This window comes from Bos indicus x Bos taurus, chromosome 16 (genome assembly GCF_003369695.1).
Source record: "Bos indicus x Bos taurus breed Angus x Brahman F1 hybrid chromosome 16, Bos_hybrid_MaternalHap_v2.0, whole genome shotgun sequence".
NCBI lineage: Eukaryota > Metazoa > Chordata > Mammalia > Artiodactyla > Bovidae > Bos > Bos indicus x Bos taurus.
This window is the reverse complement of record NC_040091.1, coordinates 50,732,882-50,753,412: the sequence shown is the minus strand read 5'-3', so window position 1 is coordinate 50,753,412 and position 20,531 is coordinate 50,732,882. Positions and strand designations below refer to the sequence as shown.

Sequence of the window (20,531 nt, the reverse complement as noted above, 5' to 3'; positions counted from 1 at the left end):
GGTCGGGTGGGGCCTGTTCCGCCCGCTTCTCTCGCTCCCAGCCCCTCCCTCCAGGGTGTGGGGAGTGCAGCCCCTCCTCCCTCAGGACAGAGGCGGAGCCAGAAAGGTTCTTGGAAGGAAAGCACCAAAACGAGCAGGACCCATAATTAATCACTTTCCGTGCAGCTCCGTCCAGGGCCGCCTGGCACCTGCGCCCTCTGAGCCCATAATATGGTGTGAACCCCTTTTCCTGAAGCTCGGAGCGACCTTAGGAACTGGTGCTATTAACCCAACCTGCCAGCAAGGCAGCGAGACCTGAGGGCTCGGCTCCTTTAAGGGAGATACTGGAGGGGCGGGACCTCTCGATGGGCGCGGCTCCTTGGACGGGGCGGGTCCCGGTGGGCGGGGCTCTGATGGGAGGATCCTCTGGGTAGGCGGGGCCCCCTCAGAGCTACCAGAGAGCTGGAGCCCCGCAGACATGACCTCGCGCAGGTGAGCCTGGCCACCCGGTGGCCTGACGCTGAACCCCACCACATGCGCTTCGGGCCAACGGGTGCGGACAGGGGGTGCGGGAGAGATGCGACCCGGGACATCTCCTGCTCCTGACCGGTGGACCCCAGGCCTGACCTTCTGACATGTCATCTCCACATGTGACCTGTGACATCTCCACAGCCAGGGCCAGATTCCTGGGTCCTGGGACAGTGAGGCCTAGCCTTACTCTGGCCGGTGGAAAGGACTCTTTCAATCTGGGGCTGGGCCTGGGTGGAGGTCAGAGGTTCCCTGACCCTAGGGAATGGATGGTGCTTTTGCATGGTAGCCACTGGAGCCTAGAGTGGACAGCAGGTGTCAAGTCACTGACAGACCCTCTCTCTCTCACTCTCCTGGACTTCTTGCCTTCTTTTTGGCCACCAGAGATGTTTTCCACCTGGTGGTCTGCCCTTTCCAGTTTCAGGACTGGGAGCATCCTGGAAGCCCCTTGACCTGCAAGGTAGGCTCTTCCCTTCCCAGGCTCTCCTAAGGGCCAGGTTTAGGGGCGAGATCCCTGGAAACGGTGTGTGTGCAACCCAGGACAGGATGCAGCTCTGCCCCCATGAAGAAGAAAGGTTGGGCATGTGCAGGAAGGGGCACTTCCTGCCCTTTCTACCAGGTCCCCACTCCCTGGTTGTGCACACACTCATGTGAGCTCAGACTCTAGCTGAATGTGGATGTCAGTGGGGAGCCACACAGGTGTGAGACGCCTGTCACCACTTCCTAGCACTTGGTACATCCAGAACACCTCTCTCTGGGGCTCGGTGAGGTTGGGGGGTCACAGGAGGGGTTGCCCTAAGACCCCGAATGACTCCCTAGATCAGTGAGGGGCTGGACAAGATCTGCTCTGCGGGTCTAGGGCAGTGCCTCAGTGGTGAGGGCCCCAGAATCCCTACAGGGGGTGTGGTGGGCCTGGCAAGGTGGCCTCTGGCAGGGCCAATGGCCCTGTAAGGCTCAGGAACAGTAGCAGTGAGTTGATCTCCAAGAACCTGTCAGCGTAGAGCCCTGTGGTTCCAAGATGTAACATCCAGCTGGAGATCAGGGAGGAGGGCATTTGGGATCTGTTTGGAATGACTCTCAGGCTCCCCTGAGCCTCATTTCTTGGTTCCCCAGGCAAGTTCTGGTGCTCAGAAAAGGTCATGTCTGTGTCATGTTCATGTGACCCTGGGCCAGCCTGGGAAAGCCCCGGGTGGGGCTCTGCCTGCCCTTGCCAACCCTCCCGCCCCACCCTGTGATGACCATCTGGACTGTCACTCCTCTGACCCCTGGGTCACTGCCCACAGCCCTATCAGGCCTGGGCAGGCCCAACCAAATCCCAAGCGAAACACATCCCCCCTCCTGCTTGCTCTCACCCAACGGCCCCTTCCCATTGCCCTGCGGTTTGTGGGTCAACGGGCATCACCATTGCCACCACTCACCCCGGGACTCCGGCTGTGGGCAGGGCTGAGCTCAGGTCTTGCCTAGCATTGAGGTTTGATGTGTTGATATTGGTGCTTGGGAGGGGGCTGGGTCCTATGGGGGTCTGCTAAGCCCCTTAGAGTTCTCCCTGTGTTCCATGTTGGAGAGGAAAGCATGTCTCTGGTTAATTCAGTTCTGCACAGACAGGACAGGCCTGCATAAACAGGGACCAGAAGGGGCTAGGGGTAGGGAGCTGGAGACAGACACTAACAGTGCTCTGTGGTCCTCAGCCCTGGAGCTCCAGCCTGGGGCCCTCCCCTCTGTTCTGTGTATCTCCCATCATCCCAACAGTGTCTTTCCTGCAGGTACCATGTATATAGCATGTCCACAAGCCATTCATGGAACTCCCAGGGTCACAGGGTGTCCCATCTATTGATGAGACACCAAGGCCACACAGAAAGCTGGACCAGACACTGGCCAGTGGGTTCAGGCTGGGCTGTTTTTGGGCTCCTGAGCATCGACCAGACTCAGTTGGACCTTAAAGGGCCCAAGCTGTTTGACTCGGTGGGGAGCCCAGTGTATCTTGCCCACCCTACCTGCCCCTCTCCCGGACCTGCCTGACCATGTGACAAGGGCAGAACTGAGTCACTGACCTGCCACAGAGCAGGGAGCTCTTTGGCACAGAAGTGACCCTAGTGTGGAGATTGGAAATGGGACTTGCAGCTTCCCACCTCCTCCCACCCCGCAGCCAGGGCTGTGGCTGCACCAACCTGCTGGACACCTGACTCCACCTCTCAACCTAGTGGGGGGTGTGAAACCTGCCTCAGCCTGGGGTTGCAGGCAGGCAGTGGTATGAGCTGCTGTGACGGCTCAGGATGCCCTCCCTCTGGGGATTTCCACCTGACAGACAGCGGGCAGCTTGTGGGGAGGACAGAGGGACAGAAAGTATGAGCAAGAGTCCCCAAAAGGGCAGTGTGTCCTTCTCCCTGCTCTGTGGCTTGGGTGCCCCTTCTACCCTTACCCCCACATTCTGGGCATCGCCCATCTCGGACTGGATTCGGAGGCTGCTGGGGCCTGGGGGTGGGCATCTGGGATAGGATGCAGTTCAGCAGAGTTGGTGGCCCCAGGATGGGGGTCAGAAACCTTCCTTTGGGTTCCAGTCCCCCACCACCTCCTCACTGCAGTGGCTCTGGCAGCAGGAAGCCTTCACCCTTCTCCTGGTGGCCTGGCCTGCTCTTCTGTGACTGGCCCTAGAACTCATCCTGCAGCAGCTCTTAGCCCTTCCCTAGCAGCCTCACCTGCTGGACTACTCAACAAAAACTACCCCTCTAGAGCCAGCATGGGAGGGAGCTTGAGACCCCAGGCCCAAAACATGCCCAGGAAGTGACTGGCTGGCAGGATACCTCCCTCCCCCTGGAAGAGCTGAATGGGAGTGCTGGGTGGCCCTGGGCAGGTCACCTGGGCTTCTGGGCCTCTCAGAACCTCTCAGAACATGGACCCTGGGGAGCCATGGAGGTCAGAATGGACCCTGCCCTCCCCGTAGTTCACATCTGATGGTGAAGACATGGCGGGGGGTGGGGGACAGGTAAACTCAGAAGCCTGTACACACCTGTCTGCTTGCTGTTCCAGCTGTCACGCATGGAAGGAGGGGCAGAGATGCAGCTGCAGTGCTGCAGGGTGGGGGCTGGGCTGTGTCTCTCAGAAAATGAACAGAGAGGAAGTGTGAGCCATGGCCTGCAGGACCAGCCGGAGGTGGCCAGATGAGGGGTGAGGTTGGAGAACAGAGAGATGAACAACGGGATGGGAGGGTGCTTTCCAGTGGGGGCAGGGTCCTTGAGGTGTGCAAGCATCCTGAAAGCCACACCGGGCCACTGAGAAGGCTTACGCGGCTCTGATGTATGTTTTCTGAGAACCTGTTTGTCTGCCGTGGCTCAGCTGGGGGTCACGGATGAGGCCTGAAATCAACACTGCAGTCCAGGCAAGAGCCAGTGGGCACTGGTCCCAGGGGAGTGGGAGAAGTGGTTGGGTCTGGTCTGGGGCGTTTGGAAGTCAGGACAGGAGGGTGCAGCGTTGGGAGAGTGCTGGGGAGTTGAGGGCAGGGACCTGGGCAATGTCAGGCAGTGACTCTCTTCACTAAGTGAGGACTGTGTGGGACAGGGCCTCAGGGGCCTTGTCAGGACTTTTAAATCTTGGAAATGTCAAGACAGAGATGCTGTTACCTTTTCAGACAGAGATGCTGGAAAGGGTTGTGTCTGTGAGCTTGAAGCTCAGATCCCAGGTAGGGCTATATCCCTGGTGTGTGGATGTGGCAACACATGGAGGGCAGAGTGGGGAGGTTCCGACACCATAGGGTCAGAAGGAGGGGACCCAGGCCAGGTGAGGTGGGGAACCAGGTCAGAGTGTGGGGAACTCCCAAGTGGAGGTTGTGCTTCTGGAGGAGACCTGACCACCAGCCCCAGAAGGCTGGAGGAGACCCTGAGAGCCCAGGGAAATTGTCCTGTGGGGACTCAGCAGTGTGGACCAGTGCAGGACCATCCTTTCTGTGATGGTGGAGATGATTCTTTCCCACATGCGGTCGACAGCCTCCACTGGCCATACATGGCTTTCAGCAGTGAATTGTGGCCACTGTGACCCAGGAACTGGGATTATGATTGTGCTCAATTTTGACCCATTCACCTGCACGCCCCACACCTGCCCTGGGCTGAGCATCAGACTGTGAGGTATAGACTGAGCACAGATGGCTTGTTGGAGGAGTAAGGAAGCAGCTGAAGGCAGGGGCAAACGGAGCACAGGATGGGGCAGAGGGAGGGGCAGGAGGGCCTGGAAGAGGCGTGAACTGACTCCCATTACAGAAAGATCTCAGTGGAGCAGGATGGTGCGGGGCCATCTGCAAGGACAGGACAGGATAGGGTCTGTCCAGGGCATGTCAGCCCCTGCCTCACTTGTGGCCAGGTTATGACAGCGAACAGCTGGGTGGGGCCTGGAGGTAGCAGGTGGCAGAATTGGAGTCAGGGGCCCTGGTGTCCCACTGGAGGCAGGACAGGGGCAGGACCACCCTGGACACCGTGTATCATCTGTACAGTGAACCAGGGACACACACCTCTGAACCAGACGGCGCAAGACCCTCCTGCAGTGACCTTTGTGCCTCTATGGGAGACTCACTGTTGCCGGTGGAAGTCCAGACACTGTGTTACAGGGTCCCGCTGGGGGGTCAAGCCAGGTCCCTGCCCTGAGATGCTTTGGGGCCACCACACGAGTAGATTTAATCCCTGGCCCAGAAATTCTTGCCCTAACTGGACAAAAGAAGCCACCCAGGTAAAGAAAACAGCAGTTATGATCTCAGCAGTGGGCACCTGTGGAGCCCTGATGATGGCCCCCTGATCTGTCCCCCCATCTCATGGGGATAACTGTGAAGGGTGGTCCCAGGGCAGCAGCAGGGGAGGGCAGAGTTGAGCCCCTCTCAGCCTGGACCCCCAGCAGAATAAATGATGACTCTCTGGCCTTCCTGACCTGCTCCTGCCAGCCACCTGCTCCTCACCCACCACCCACCACCCACCTATCTTAGGTTCATTAATCATTCACTTCTGAATTCATGTCTGTTTGTTAATCCCCAGGCTCTGTTTTATACCCTGGTGTACACCCTGCACAGAATGTTTTCACCCCTTGTGGACCGTAAATCCTCCCGTAGGAGATAGATAAGCCAATAAATATGTATGTCAGGACGGTTTTCAGTGCTATGAAGAACAATGAAGCAGAACACGCATCCAAGAGTGAGGGGAGAGGGTCTCAGTCACGCAATGTGGGCCAGGAGTAGAGAAAGCTGGTACAGGGAGCCCTGCGGTGCATGGCCTTGTGTGGTGAGGGGCGGAGGCTGGTGGGCAGCAGCAGGTGGAGGGTGGACCTGGGCCTGTGGCCTGTGCTCTTCTCCCAGGGGCGTTGCTCAAATGACTGACCAGACCTGCCAGGGTGCCTTGGGAGAGAGTGGAGAAGGTGGGAGGGGCGGGGGCCCCGCGGTCCGCTGCCGGGCTTTGAGGGGAGGAAGGGAGCTCTGGGTGGCCATGGGGGATCCCGAGTGCCTTTGGTCAAGCTGGGACGCCCGGTGGGCAGTGAGTTGGGGAGAGACGGCAGAGGGCTGAGGTTCCTGCTGGTGTTCTGGGAGGGGATGTCTGCCCTGCCCACCTGCCACTGTGGGAAAGGTTCTGCCCATCTATGTCCCTGGTCGCTCCCAGCCTCACCTCCTTCCCCACAGACCCTAGACTCTGTGGTCACAGCCCAAGGATGGGGGTGGGCACAGGGCACCCCAGAGGGCATCGTGGGTGTGGTCAGGATGGCCCAGTATCTCCCAGCTAATCTGCAGCTCTCCCTCTTCATTTCAGGTGGTTTCACCCCAACATCAGTGGAGTTGAGGCTGAGCAGCTACTCATGTCCAGTGGCCAGCACGGAAGCTTCCTGGCAAGACCCAGCAAGAGCTGCCCCGGGGGCTTCACACTGTCTGTCAGGTGGGTGGGTGGTGCAGGGTGGACAGGCCTGAGGCCCCGGGGGACCTCAAGGGGTGAGAATAACCTCAGCTGAGGGCATAGCAGGGGGTCAGGCTCCCTAGTGCTCCCAGAGGGCTGGTGGACAGCATTCTGAGCAGCAGGGACCTCTGCTGGGGGCTAGACATGCAAGATCTGGGGGGTCTGGTGTTCTGGCCAGGTGGCCCCTGGGCAGGAGGGGCCACTTAGACCTTCAGGGATGGCTCAGTGTGGTGGGCCCTGGTCAGCGAGATGCCCTCATCCCTCTGAGGGTCCTCACTGGCCGTAATTGTACCCCCATCTGCTGGGGATGTCACTCACTGGAGATCTGCCCAGAGCCCTACAAGAGCCAATGTGTAGGGAGGATGGGCAGGAGGGGCCATGACCAGCAGAGTGGACAGCCAGACCCATGTCCACCCTGTGTGAGGCAGGTCAGTCTAGAGTCTGGGGAGGGGGGGGTCTTCCAAAAGCACTCCAAGTTTTTCTGGGTTTTCTGCTAAACCTGAGGCAGCAGGTGGGACAAGTCCTCAGGGTGGATTTCCCTCCCCTGAGAGACAGGCATTCTGTTCTTACCTGGGGCTTCCCCAGCCACACTGGGCACCTGGGAGAAGCAGTCCAGCCCCCTGTCCTTCAGAGCCCCTGGAGAGGTGGGCTGGGGTGAGGCAGAGTCTGTCCTGAGAGGCTGCCCCAGCCTCGGCCACCAGGCCAAGGGAGAGTTAAGCCTGTAGTCGCCAAACCTAGTACTGGCTTCCCTGGGGGCAATGGGGGCAGGGTGCCCACCACCCAGGATGAGGCCTGGACACTAACTGGGCAGGAACCTGCAGAAGGGAGGGACCTGACCTTGACTGTGGCTGTTCTGGGCAGAGGGATGGCAGAGGCCAAGAAATCAGGGCAAGAACTCCCCTGGGGCTATTTGGGAAGCTGAGTGCTCATGGGAAGGAGGGTGGTTGGTGAGAACAGTGGCCCTGATGGCAGCTGGTGCACTGGCCCTTTCAGGCGCCATAATGAGGTGACTCACATCAAGATCCAGAACACAGGTGACTACTACGATCTGTATGGAGGGGAGAAGTTCGCGACGCTGGCTGAGCTGGTACAGCACTACACAGGCCAGCATGGGGGGCTGCTCCGAGAGCGTGGCGGGGCCCCCGTGGAGCTCCGGCACCCGCTGGGCTGCCAGGACCCCACGTCGGAACGGTGAGCGGCTGTGTCTACATCTGGCCGACATCTGTGTCCGCACTTGTGTGTGTGCGAGAGTCCGAGGGGCAGGGGTCGATGGACACGGCCTCTGGATTTCTTCTGCCCCCAGGACTCAAGGTCAGGCTTGGGCACCACTGTGGCAGAGTTGAGGGAGTATAAAGCACTCCCTCCTCAGGGGTTTTGGCCTCAGTTCTCCAGGTCTCAGGCACCAGCTACAGAGGGGTGCCTGTGGAAGAGCTGCAGCCGGCCTCCTGTCTGCCTGCCTGCCTGGTGACCTGGGGAGAGTAGGTCTCCCAGCCTCGGTTTCCCTGGCTGCACTGCGGAGGCCTGAGCCAGCTGTGCCGGCTGAGGAAGCCCGGTGGGGCTGGCCTGGCCCACTCCTTGCTGAGGACTAGGCTGCCACCTGGTGGCCACCCTGGGGCCCTGCAGGGCCTGAGGGTCCCGCCTCGTGTTGCTTTCTGGGTTGGAGGAGGTTTGGAGGAGGCTTGCAGAAGGGTCCGAGAGGTGGGCAGGGCTGACCCAGGTTGGCTTGGGTGTGGGTGCTGCCCGGGGCCCACGAGGTCTAGGTGGGTGTGTGTCTCTCTTGGTGTCTGTGCCTCAGAGACTTCAGCTACTTGTGGGTCTGTGCCCCTCACCTGGCCAGTCCAGGGCCTCCTTTCTCACGTGTGCTGCCCTGGGCCAGGTGGTATCATGGGCATCTGTCTGGTAAGGAGGCTGAGAAGTTGCTGATGGAGAAAGGGCGTCCAGGCAGCTTCCTGGTTCGGGAGAGTCAGAGCAAACCTGGGGACTTTGTGCTGTCAGTGCTCACACAGCAGCTGGACAGGGTGGACCGCCAGCCGCGTGTCACCCACATCATGATCCACTTCCAGGTAAGAGGCGGGGTGGGGTTTGGGGTGTGGCTTGGGGAGGGGGTAGCCACCAGGCCCTCACTGCCACCCCACAGCCAGATGGGAAGTACGACGTGGGAGGTGGTGAGCAGTTCGACACCCTTGGAGATCTGGTGGAGCGCTACAGGAAGAACCCCATGGTGGAGAGGTCAGGGGTTGTGGTGCATCTTCGGCAGGTATGTCCCCAGGCACCTGAACCTTGGGGTCTGAGTGAGCTTCTCCCTCTGGAGGACAAGGGACTCTGGCATAGCCCCTGGGGCAGGGTGGCTGAAGGCAAGGGTGGGGGCCAGGGCGCTCTGGGGTCCACTGGGCCTTGCTAAGCTTGGACTCGAGCCTCTACCTGCCAGCCCCTCAAGGCCACGAGAATCAGCGCTGCAAGCATTGAGAGCCGTGTGCAGGAGCTCAGCGAGGCCACGGATGCCAGCGAGAAGGCCAAGCAGGGCTTCTGGGAGGAGTTCGAGGTGTCGGCCTGCTGCCCACTGCCCCCCTTCAGACTCCCGTCCTCTGGGCTGTGGCAAGGGCCAGCAGAGGGGTGTGGGTCAGGGCGTGTATGGCGGGTGTTGAGGGCTCTGGGGCCACAGGCTAAAGCCCCACTCCTCCAGATGCTGCAGCAGCAGGAATGCCGGCTCCTGTACCCCCGGAAGGAAGGCCAGCGGCCGGAGAACAAGCCCAAGAATCGATACAAGAACATCCTTCCCTGTGAGGCTGGGGCTGGGGTCACATGGGGACCAGGTCCTCACCCACCAAGTGCAGGGCCTATCTGGCAGAGGGGTCCTGGGGGTGGAGGCAGGGGTCATTCCCCACCACTGGTGCGATGCCCTCTCTTGCCCCTTCGTCCTCTGCCTCTGCTCACCACAGGTCAGCGGGGATCCCTCTTCCCTGGAGACCTGAGCTACATCTTCCCTTCTCAGTTGATACCACTCGTGTCATCCTTCATGATGTGGATGACAGAGTGCCTGGAGCCGACTACATCAATGCCAACTACATCAGGGTGGGTACTTGGCCTGCTGCACCTGTGGCCTACATGAATCAAACCCTGGTCACTCCATTCCCCATAATAATGAGCCTGGAGCTCCTGGAATGGTCTGTGGACTTTGGAAAGACAACAGATACTCAGGAAGGGTGCAGTAGTCTGCACTGGGTCCTCAGAGGGGCCAATCCAGAAACTGCTGGATTAAATATTGGTCCTAAGCCCCTTCCACCCTCCATGGTCTGTGTGTGAGCCACTTTGGCTACTTTGCATATCATTTGCATCAACTTGAATTGGTCCTCTGGCACTTTAATTCCTGGAAACAGCAGGCAGCTGACCCCACCTTCTTTCAGAGTGACCCAGAGGAGAAGCCAGGCCATGGACTGGGCAAGGTGTACATCGCCACCCAGGGCTGTCTGCCGACTACAGTGGCTGCTTTCTGGGCCATGGTGCACCAGGAGAACACACATGTCATCGTCATGACCACCAGGGAGGTGGAGCGAGGCCGGGTAGGAGCTCCAGCTCATGTTCCTCCCCTCCTCCTGCCATGTGCCCCACTGGACCTGTGTTGGAGCTGGCCCAGCTTTGCTTCTTCAGTCTTAGAGATGCTGGGGCACGGCGAGGGCCCTAGAGAGACCCTATGTGTGCCCCGCAGGGAGGAGGGGCATGGGTGCTGGTGGTCTTCCAGCATGGCTAATGCCATGCCCCCACCCCCCAGAACAAGTGTTTCCGATACTGGCCAGAGCTGCACGGCAGCCAAGAGTACGGCCACCTTCACGTGTGCAACATGGCTGAGCACTGGGCCCAGGGCTATTGTGTGCGGGAGCTGCAGGTGTGGAGGCCAGACCAGGTGAGCCTGAAGAGCCTCGGGAGCCTCAGGGCTAGGGTGATGTGCTCAGGAAGTCCCCAGGTCTGTGCTGGGCTGGCCCAGCCTCCACCCAAAGCCACTAGCTTTGGTGGCTTCCACATGGCTCAACCCACTGGGCAAAGTCCTGGCCTGGGCCATGCTGGGCAGTGATCCCAGTCAGGCAAGTTCTCAACCCAGCTGTCTGGCTCCAGGGTGGCCTCACACCCATATAGGCCTCTTCTTCCAGTTCCTCCCTGGGCATCTCAGTACCTTCGGCCTTCTTTGTATGCCATTGGTGCCTGTTTCTCTCCCAGGCACATTTCCCTCCTGGCCAGTTCCCCTCCCAGGCACATTTCCCTCCTGGCCAGTTTCCTTTGATAACCACCGGGGCTCCTGCAAGCCTCTGTGTTTAGCCCTTCTTAAATAGAATTCACTTCCTGGAAGCTGCTCCTCCCCAGGACCGTCTTTCTTCCTTTCCCCGGGCAGCGCAGGTCCTCCAAACCCTGAATCCCATCTTTTCCTCCCACTCCCTCCAGCTCTGTCTGGGCCCTGCTGGTCACTCCTTCTGGCAAACCCCGCTGGGCCTCGCCCTGTCTCTCCCCAGTTCAGTCCCTGTGCCCCTCCCAACCAAGGGTCACAGCAGCCCGAGGTGCTTGGGACAGCCCAGACCTCCCAGCTGGCACTCACCAGCCCACCCTGCCTAGGAGGAGTCGCCACACACAGTGAAACACTACCAGTACTTCAGTTGGCCGGACCACGGCGTCCCGGCCGAGCCCACCGGCGTCCTTAGCTTCCTGGAAGAGGTGAACCGGACCCACAGCAGCATACCGGGGGCCGGACCCATGGTAGTCCATTGCAGGTGCGACAGGGGATGGGGCGGGGCCAGCGGTACAGGTGCGACAGGGAAAGGGGCCACGGCTCTGTCCTGTCAACTAGCCACAGGCCTCCTTGGTCCGTCCCAACAGCGCTGGCATCGGACGCACTGGCACCATCATTGTGATTGACATCCTGGTGGACGTCATTCGCAGGCAGGGTGAGCCGCCCCAGGCAGGCCCCGCCCCACGTAGCTCCACCCCCTGCGCTTGCCGGTACCGCTCGTTGCATCTAGCCATCCCACCTTCTCCCTGCCGGCCCCTCTCCGCCCTGAGCACGCTCCTCCCCAGGGTTAGACTGCGACATCGACGTCCCCAAGACGATCCAACTGGTGCGGCGGCAGCGCTCGGGGATGGTGCAGACCGAGGCGCAGTACAAGTTCGTGTACCTAGCGCTGCAGCGGTACATCCAGGGCGAACAGCTGCGCCTCCGCAAGCCTGTGGGGGCGGGGCCGGGCCGGGGCGGAGCCTGCGCTGGCGTCACCATGGTGACCAGGGGCCCCTCCCCTCAGCGCGAGCGGCAGGAGGAGCGCGGCTCGCTGAACCTGGGCGTCTCGCCCGTCGACCCCGGCTGTAGCCCCGGACCCGCGCCGTCCCGGGCGCCGGCGGCGTGAGTGGAGCATCAGGGACTGTGGAGGGCAGAGTCCCGGCCGGGGGCGGCGGCGGGGCGGGGGAGGGGAACAGGAAGGCCTCGGGGGCGTGGCCCGGGCTCGGGGGCGTGACCGGGACGAGGGGGCGGGATCGCAGGTGGGCCCCAGTCGAACTCTGTCTCTGCCTGCAGGACCCGGGAGGCCCCCCGCCACGAATATGAGAACCTGCAGGGCCTAGAGCCGTGAGAGCCCCTCGTGCACGTGCCCCGAGTGGGGCTGGAGCCGTGCAAGAAGGCGGGAGCCCAGCAAGCCCGGCCTCCGCGTTCCTCCAAAGGACTGTTTAGGATTGTGCAGACAGGCGCCCAGCCCTGAGCGCCGCGGAGTCGGGGTGGGGATGGGGGTGGGGTCCCTGGTCTGCCCCTCAGACCCTCCCTAACCAGGTCTGCACGCCCAGAAATGGTGAGGGGCGGGCAGATCCCGTGGCCCTGGCACTCCTGGAGGAGGGGAGGCAGAGCTGCAGGGCTGCTGTTTGACTCAGTTTGGGAGGCCGCCAGTGACCAACTGCACGTTGCGGTGAAGACATGTGTGCTTCATGTCTGAGGGTCACTCTAAATGTGGGACACGAGACCAGCTAGTGAGTGCCAGTTTGTTCACCAGCATTTGTGACCCTCTCCCTGCTTTCTGAGTGCCCCCGCCCCTTCAGAGTTACTTCTCAGCCCTGCCTACAGCCGTGGTCTAGGCTGTGGCCTGGCAGTGGCTCAGTCCTGCCACGTCCAGACCTAACCCAGACTGTCACATTGCAGTCATGCGTAGATAAATGCTTGTTAAATGAGGGAATATGTGACATGCTCATCTGACCACAGTGAGGAGGGCGAGGCTCCATGAGAGCATGACTTGTTTGTGACGATGCGATATCACTGGCTTGTGGTCCACACTGGCACCCTCCCATTATGGATGGCCCTGTGACTTTCTGGTCTCCTCAGTAAAATGCCTTCTCAGTTCTGCATCTTTGCTGGGGCTTGGAGAAAGGGTACCTGTGGGTCCCCATGACTGGGCCCAATTCCCCAGGGTCTTTCTGAGCCACAGGCACAGCTGGTTGGAGCAGGAAGTCCTGGGTTTTGGGGTGAGGAATGAGGAGGCTGAGACCTATGCAAGCCAGAACCGGCTTGGCTTCTCTTCGTCATGCCAGCCTGGCGGTGCAGGATTCCTGGACTGATAGCAGTATTGGGTGGGGGAGGGGTGGGGTGGCAGGACTCCCGCCCATCCCCCAGGATGCTCGCTTCACCAGCCAGGTCTGGCCCTCCTCTGCTGGAGGAACCCGAGGCCTGTAGATCGTCAGGATACGCTGGTTGTCGCCACCTCCGCTTCTGTGCACCCTTGAGCCTCGGTTCCCAGGGGTCGTGAGGTCCTGCAGCCCTCCACTCAGGGCTCTGGGCAGGGCTGTGGGATCATGACTTCTGGGGGTTGTAGCCTGTTGTGAGCACAGTGGGGGTGGGAAGGAGGACTCTGGACCAGGCCAAGGCCCCATCCCGGCACCCCCTGCCCCAGGTGCTCCCGGCCCTCACTGTCTCCCTCAGGCAGCCTCCCAGCCCCAGGAGGCAGCCAAGCCCAGAACTGCTCCAGCCCATCCACAGCCCAGGCAGGACCGGAGTTGGACCCCCTAGAACTTGGGCCACACACGCTAGGGGCTGCTGGGAGTCCAATCCAGGAGGTGTCCTTTGGATTCAGAGCCTTTGTGGAAGGGGCAGACTGGGCTTTTCTGGAAAAAGTGGCTTAATGGTACAGGAAAGAACACAGAGGGTGAGGACCCCTTATCAATTGTGGGTACAAAATAGTTTATTTAAAAATGTACAATTCAGGAGGGCAGGATGGGCACTGGGGAGCTGGGCTCCCTGCCACTGCCCTCTGTCCCCATGGCCACCCAAGGGAAGGGGCCAGCCCTGCCTGGGGAAGCGAGGAGCCATGGTGAAATGTGAAAATAAGATGAGGGTGGCAAGCCCCCTCCCTTTTCAGCAAGGGGTAGGTCCTACAGGTGATTCACAGTGTGGACAGGGAGGGGCCTTGCCAAGCTGTCTCTTCTGGGCCTCAGTTTCCCCATCTGCAAGATGGGGGTTAGGGAGGTGGTCTCTGGAGCCCATAGCAATCTGATTCTTGGATGCTCCAGGGACCATTTTGTCCACCCCATAGGACCCAGCCCCAGAGAGCGGGGGGTTGTGTGTGCTGAATGGGGTGGGGTTCCTCAGAGATGTGGGGGCTCCTCTGGGATCCTGGAGGGGTGGGGTGGGTGGAAGTGGTGACACTAATTGTACGCCAGGGACCCGAGCGAGGAGGTGGTGGCGGCGGTGGAGGGTGGCCGGGGGAGGCAGCGCAGGCTCCCAGTCTTGAGTGCGCACTGCACGGGCCAGAGGACCACACAGAAGAGCACCAGCAGCAGGGCTGTGATGAGCGCCACGCGCCTCCAGTCCCTGCAGCGCACCCAGCAGCGGGCCAGGGGCCCCCGACGGTGGGCGGGGTCTGGGGTGGGCACAGGCACAGCAGGCTCAGGGGGCTTGCTTGGGCCTATGTCCACACACATGAAGCCGGGCTCCACCGGGCCAGGCACAGAGGGCGATGGGTAATAGCACAGCTTGGTACCCTCTAACCACACAGGCTCCTCCTGCTGCAGGTGCGCTGGCATCCGGGCCTGTAGCTGGCGGCTGGTGCGCAGTGCAGGGGCTCCAGCAGCGGGTACAGCTGTGGGTTGCCGGCAGAATGGGCAGGGCACAGCCTCGCTACCTGGCTGGCCTGTGGGCTGGGCGGCCGCCAGCCGTGCCAGGCACTCCAGGCAGAAGACATGGGTGCAGGAGAGCTCCTTGGGTGTCTTGAAGATGTTGTCATAGCCCGAGAAGCAGATGGAGCACTCCAGAGGGGAGGCCACTTTCTCTGAGCCTGGGGTGCCCGGAGACCTGGGGCTGCTGGCTGAGCTGGGGGACCTGGGCACTGTGGCTGTGGGGCTGCTCCTGCTGGTAGGCGGCATGGTCGTGTGCCACACCTGTGGGCCTGACGACATGGTTCTGGGCTGTGGGACAATGGAGACCACTGTGAGTGACCTTGACTGCTCCTTTCCTGCAAGGTCAGTCAGTCACTCTCTCCCCATCCCTCTTCATTGCATCATCTCAGAGATGCCTGTGGGCACCTCTCTGAAGTCCCCCCACCTGCTCCCCAGCTCCTCACGTGCTTTATCAGGGGTCAGTACCCTGGGGTGCCCCAGCCTGGCTGGGCCCTGTGGGCCACTGCTCAGTGAACCCCTCCCACCAGCCCTGGCCTACCTGACCGTGCCATTGGGCAGAAATAAAAGTGATGATGACAACGGCCCACGACAGTTACTATTTACATCAGGGCTCTGCCAGGCTGGACCCTGGTCATCTGATACCAAGAGCCACAGTGCAGAAGAGGCATCTCAGAGGGGCCCCTGGCTGTCACAGGAAGAGTGTGGCTCTGGGCCAGGTGAGGTTGGTTTAAACACAGATTCCAGTGTGGGTGGCTTATTTGGTGGGCGCACAATAACTGGCAGGCAGTTGTGTGAGGTGGGCGCCAGGCCTGGCTGGACAGGCTGCGGGAGACCAGGGGGCCTAAGCAAGGGTGGTGGCCATGGCCTGAGGAGGGGCTTTGTCTCCCCACCGTGGCCTCAACCTGTAGGGCCAGCTCGTCTGGTTGGTGACAAGAGCCTGATGCTGGCCCTCAGGGCCTGGAAATGCTCGTCACCCTTTGGCCAGTGGAGCGGGGAGGGTGGATGAGCCAGGCATCCTCTTTGGGCTGGCCCGCCACCCAGGAGGGTCACACCAGCCACAGCCGCCATCCAGGAGGCAGTGGGATGTTCCACTCCTCACCTACTACCCTCTCCATGGGAGGCCCAACCTGTCTCCCTGATGAGGCTCAGGTAACCTGCCTGCTGCTCCTTCTTGGGCCTAGGTCTCTACCCCAGGCAGCCACATGGGTCCTGCTTGGAGGAGGGCAGGTAAGGGGGTGACTCACCCATCACCTTTATGATGGACAGAGGAGGCCGGGGCCTTGGGAAGGCCTGACCACATGACCCCATAGAGCCCATGAGCCCCCCAGAGGTGACCTGAGCCTGACTGGCTGGTCAGTACAGGAGGGCTGGTGGAATGACTTTGCAGTGACGTGCCACAAAGGCTCAGGTATTGCTGCCACCTGACAGTGACCACTGTGAGTCACGGTGGTATCACTGTGATGTCACGAGTGCTCTGGCATCGAGGTGTGAGATGTCAATGTATTTTGGTGACAGCAGCTGCCACAGGCCAGGTACAGCTTCAGCAGGGTCTGGGGTACTGCAGCCGTCCTCCCCCAGCTGTTCCCCGCATGACTGGTTCCTTGGCACTGGGCCCCACCCTTCTGAGGAGGTGCTCCACCCTGAATCTGTACTGGTGAGACGGGAGTGCCAGCTGAGCCGGACTTACCTGGTAGCCAGGGTTAGAGGGGCCCGGGCATGACCCTCTTGGCTGATTCGGCCAGGCTGAGGCCCCAAGCTCACTTGTCCTGGAAGCGCTGGCTTCGTCTCCTCTGGTCCAGGCTGGCTTGTGTTCCCCGACTAGTGTTCCTCTCCAGAGCTGTCGTCCGCAGCTGTGCCGGGCAGGTGGGGTGTGGGATGTGTGCGCTCCTTCAGGTGTGGAGCACTGTCCGAGACAGGTGTGAGTTCTATGGGCGTGGGCTCCTGGCAGGTGTATTTATATGCTCGCTTGGGATCACGCTGGCCAGGGCGTGGCCCAGGGCCTCCAGGATTGGCTGGCCTCCCATCCTCTCCCTGGCAGGCTGGGCAGTAGAGGGTGGGGAGTCAGAAGTGAGAGGTCAGAACCTGGGGTGGGGCTGGGGGTCAGTAGGCCTCTGCAGTCTGGGCAGGTCTCAGCGGGTGACTGGGTGCCTGGTAAAACCTCTCCCTACTCTGCAGCTCCTGAGATGCTGGAGCAGCCACTCCAGAAACAGACCTACCTGCTCACTGGCCTTGTTCAAGGTGGGGGCACCTGAGCTCCTTGGGTGGGCCCCCAGAGGGTCCTTGCAAGGAGGCCCCCCACTCAGTCAGTTCACTGACACCCTCCCCCAGCAGCCCCTGTTCCTGCCCCTCCCCGCCAATACCCACCTCATCCATGTGGCTGCCACTCAAAAGCACAGCGGGCCCCAAATGGGCTTCTGCTGTGCTCATCCCTTCCCACCTGCAGCCTTTGGGGGCTGGGAGAAAACTCCTTGCTCTGGGTCCGGGGAGTGGGGTGAGAGGTCAGGCTGGGAGTGCCCGCAGGGTGAGTGAGGGGTGAGTCAGGGGTGAAGGTGTGTCAGGCAGCAAGCTGGCCACAGGACTTGTTTCAGGGGAGCATCTTCTGGGGGGACCTTAGTTTCGTAGGTAGGGAAGGGACTCAAGGAAGTGCCCACCCAGGCAGGGGATCCGGAAGTCTCCCTGGGAAACAGGGAACGGTTTCAGCAGGTTAATACCGAGTCCCAGCACACCACAGGGCCAGCCTGCGCCCAGGCCTGTCTGGGGCCAGGATGGAGGGAGTGAGGGCTGTGCCGGAGGGGCCTTAATAGCCAGTGGCATGGGCTGTGACCACCCACAGTCAGCCTGCCTGATCCTCCTGGCCACAGGGTCACAGGAGGCTCTCTTCTCCACCCTGTGGCTTCGCTGCCCACCCCCAACCCCAGCTTCACATACCACACTTCAGTGTGCACCTGATCTGACCTTGGGGGCCAGGACCTGATATGGAACCCCAATCATGAGCCTTTTGGGAGTGAGTGTTGGGCTTGGTGAGGCTGGGAGAGGGGTCCACCCTGGTGGGGAACGACCCTGACCCTTCAGCGGATGGTTCAGGACCCCCAGAGGCTGCTCAGCCCCAAGAGCACTAGGAGAAGCACTGACAGCCTTGGAGCAGGCTGCCTGGGCCCAGACCCCAGGAGGAACCGGAGTGAGAGGAAAGGGGCAGCCAGGACTGCAGCCGCAGGAGGTTGAGGTGTGGGGCGACTACAGGAGAGGAAGAGAGGACCAGGGCTTCCTTGTGTGCTCCAGGAGCAGGAAGAGCTTCGGTGAGGGGCTTGGCGAGGGTTCAGGGCCAGCGGGGTTGGTGAGGGCCCAGAGGATGGGGAGTCTCTGTGAGGGCGGGGCCTGCCTGAGCAGGACGGGGCTCTGGTTCCCACGGGTATCGTGACTCAGGGTCTGATGCTCCTCCAGGAAGTGTCCTGGTCCTCTGAGCACACCTCCCCAAGGGCTTCTGGGAATATCTGAGCTCTGAGATCACCCCGAGCTCCTCAGTGGACAGTCAGTGCCCGAGGCGAGGGGACAGGAATGCCCGAGGGATGTGCCATCGGGGTGGGGCCAGGTCTCACCACACGGGACCATGGCGCTCAGGGATCCCCTGGCCCCACACACCTGCTCACTCTCATCATGACGAGGGAAGAATATCTACATCTCGTGAGCGTGAGGGCCTCATGTGAGCAGGTGAGCTGCTTACCAGCTTACTCCGGCTGGCTGCGTGTGCACCTGTGTGTGTGTGTGCACGTGTATGCACGTGTGAGGGGAGCCTGGCTGCTGGCAGGTGACCATGAAGCTGGGGCTTACTTGCCAGACTGGGCAGAGAGCAAGGCCTGCAGTGACCACCCCTGTCCAATCATGGCTCTCAGATGGTAGGGGTCCCCAAGACCTCAGGACACCTGGGAGTCCTAGGCTGGAGGCACAAGCTACTTTTGGCCAAATGAGCAGGGGACAGGCCTGCCCCACAGGGCCCACCCTGGCCATGGCTCCCCAGCCCCAGTACTTGTTCGAGGACTGGCTTCAAGACTCTGAGGTCTTGCAGGGGGCACAGAGAACAGCCAGTTTGGGGAAAGGTCTCAACATGGGTGTAAACTCTGGTGTGCCCCACAGGCCAGAGCCTGGGAGACAGAGGCTGGGCTGCAGCAGGGGCTCTAGGGGGTGCACTTGGGCTTGGCCTCCACCCCACCCTCTGCACTCTGGCTCCTGAAAAGCTCGGAGTTGCCCTCTGGCCACAAGGTGACTCCTCCGGTCCTGTCCCTCCCACACCCAGCAGTGAGCCGAGTTCCCAGTTGGCCTGGCCTTGGGGGCCAGCTCTTTCTGGGGCCCGGTGCCCAGGCCCCACCAGGGCCTCTGTTCTCATGTCCCATCCTCAGGCCCTGCTCATTCTGCTCTGTGCTCCCACCTCCCAACTCTACAGCTGGTCCTGCCTCTTGCTGACCTCTGATGGCTCTGGGTGCTTCTTTGGCACCAGGTGAACAGATGAGATGAATGAATGGACGAGCTGCAGCTATGACCCCAGGGCCATGCCCACTGCCCAGCCCCACACCAAGCTCGCTTCCTAGGACGTGGGGCTCCTTGTGGTGGTTGACATGGTGGAGCACTAGGAGGGGACAGGTGCCCCACCTGCCTGCTTTGCCCAGAAAAGACCCCACAAATTGGCCTTATCTGGGCTTTTTACATGAATGCATGGAGTCCAGGTGAGGAACAGGTGACAAACTGAGGGGACTGTGCAGGGTCCCCACACAGACACCCTGTCCCTGCCAGCTGCCTCACCCCCCACCTGCTTTCTGGCCTGGATACCCATCAGAGTCATGTGCCCAAGAGTCCAGGAATGTCCCTGAAACTATTTGGGGGGCCTGAGACAGTCACACCCAAGGCCCAGGGTGTCCAGCGGCAGAGGGGAAGCCAGCGTGGCTGAGGGCCTAAGAGGCCAGGCTACAAGAGGCCTGGAAGGTCAGGGGCAGCATCTCAAGTGTGGGGGCAGAGGGCTGCAGGGTCAAATTCAGAGTTGAGTGTTGCTGCCAGGGGTGGCGAGAAGGCAATGGCAACCCACTCCAGTGTTCTTGCCTGGAGAATCCCAGGGACAGGGGAGCCTGGTGGGCTGCCGTCTATGGGGTCACACAGAGTCAGACACGACTTAAGCGACTTAGTAGCAGCAGCAGCAGCAGCAGCAGCCAGGGGTGGAGCAAAGCTGAGGCTGGGGGCTGCAGGGCTGGGAAAATTAGAGAAGAGGCGGCTCTGAGGTTCCCAGGGGAAGCCAAGGGTCATCTTGCATCCACAGGACCTCCATGGGAACCCCACAGCCCTTCAAGGCTGTCGGCTGCGGAGGCAGGTGGTTCCAGGCCGCTGTCCCCAGAAGAGAGGGCGGAGCCCCCCCCAAGCCCTAGTATGCTGATGTACTCCCACGTGCCCAGGCCCAGGGCCACACAGACACCCTCCGGGGGGGTGTGCAATGGCTGCAAACCTCAGACCAGGCAGTCCAGGCTCTCTGCCCTGCCCCCGCTCTGTCCTGAGGACGGGCTGGGATGCCTGGGATGAAGCCACCAGTCGGCAAACATCCCCGTGCTCGCCAGCCCCTCCAAGGGTCACTCACCCATTCTCGCCTCCCAAAGGTGACAGCTGATGCTGGCCTGCACTCTGTGCCCATGTGTACCTTCCTCCTTGGGCTGTGAGCCAGGCACCATGGGTGCCCCATGGTTGTCGTGTCTGCACAGGCACGGTCTCTTCACAGAAAAACTTCCCTAAGAGGCACCCACACGCTTCCCTATCTCCGTCCTGACAACTGGGGGCCACTGGGATCTCCTACTTACACGAGGTCACTTGGGACAAGCCCCCTTCTCCCATAACATCCTCAGGACTGGGGGCTGCCTGCAGGGTGGGGGTCTGGGTCCTCGTCAGGAGCTCCCCATCTCCCGTGAGAGGCTTCCTCCTTGCTGAGGAACAGGGAACCCTGGAGCA

At 61.2% G+C, this 20,531-nt stretch overlaps 2 protein-coding genes across 3 annotated transcripts; one reads left to right on the top strand and one right to left on the bottom strand.

The window, feature by feature from the left end:
• Window positions 1–425: 425 nt before the first annotated feature.
• Window positions 426–12,786, top strand: LOC113906723 (tyrosine-protein phosphatase non-receptor type 11-like). Of its 2 annotated transcripts, XM_027565268.1 has the most exons (14): window positions 426–471; window positions 6,282–6,404; window positions 7,416–7,613; window positions 8,299–8,485; window positions 8,560–8,679; window positions 8,851–8,964; window positions 9,106–9,202; window positions 9,415–9,494; window positions 9,827–9,982; window positions 10,192–10,323; window positions 11,025–11,179; window positions 11,286–11,353; window positions 11,484–11,802; window positions 11,974–12,786. In XM_027565268.1, exons 1-14 carry the CDS (start codon window positions 458–460, stop codon window positions 12,026–12,028), a joined length of 1,818 nt encoding a protein of 605 aa, XP_027421069.1. In that variant the 5' UTR covers window positions 426–457; the 3' UTR covers window positions 12,029–12,786. The 2 variants fall into 2 exon arrangements, with proteins under 2 accessions (XP_027421069.1, XP_027421068.1); XM_027565267.1 differs by having other exon boundaries at window positions 8,851–9,202.
• A 103-nt stretch (window positions 12,787–12,889) lies between these two features.
• Window positions 12,890–19,674, bottom strand: RNF223 (ring finger protein 223). Its single transcript, XM_027565270.1, has 2 exons — window positions 16,240–19,674; window positions 12,890–14,840 (listed from the first exon to the last, which is right to left on the bottom strand). The coding sequence occupies exon 2, from the start codon at window positions 14,829–14,831 to the stop codon at window positions 14,082–14,084; it is 750 nt and encodes a 249-aa protein (XP_027421071.1). The 5' UTR covers window positions 14,832–14,840; window positions 16,240–19,674; the 3' UTR covers window positions 12,890–14,081.
• Window positions 19,675–20,531: the final 857 nt, after the last annotated feature.

Coding starts and splice junctions, on each gene's coding strand:
- LOC113906723 (XM_027565267.1), top strand. Junction 6,405..7,415: donor GGCTTCACACTGTCTGTCAG/GTGGGTGGGTGG, acceptor TGGCCCTTTCAG/GCGCCATAATGAGGTGACTC. Junction 9,203..9,414: donor ATACAAGAACATCCTTCCCT/GTGAGGCTGGGG, acceptor TTCCCTTCTCAG/TTGATACCACTCGTGTCATC.
- RNF223 (XM_027565270.1), bottom strand. CDS start 14,831: ATGTCGTCAGGCCCACAGGTGTGGCACACGACCATGCCGCCTACCAGC.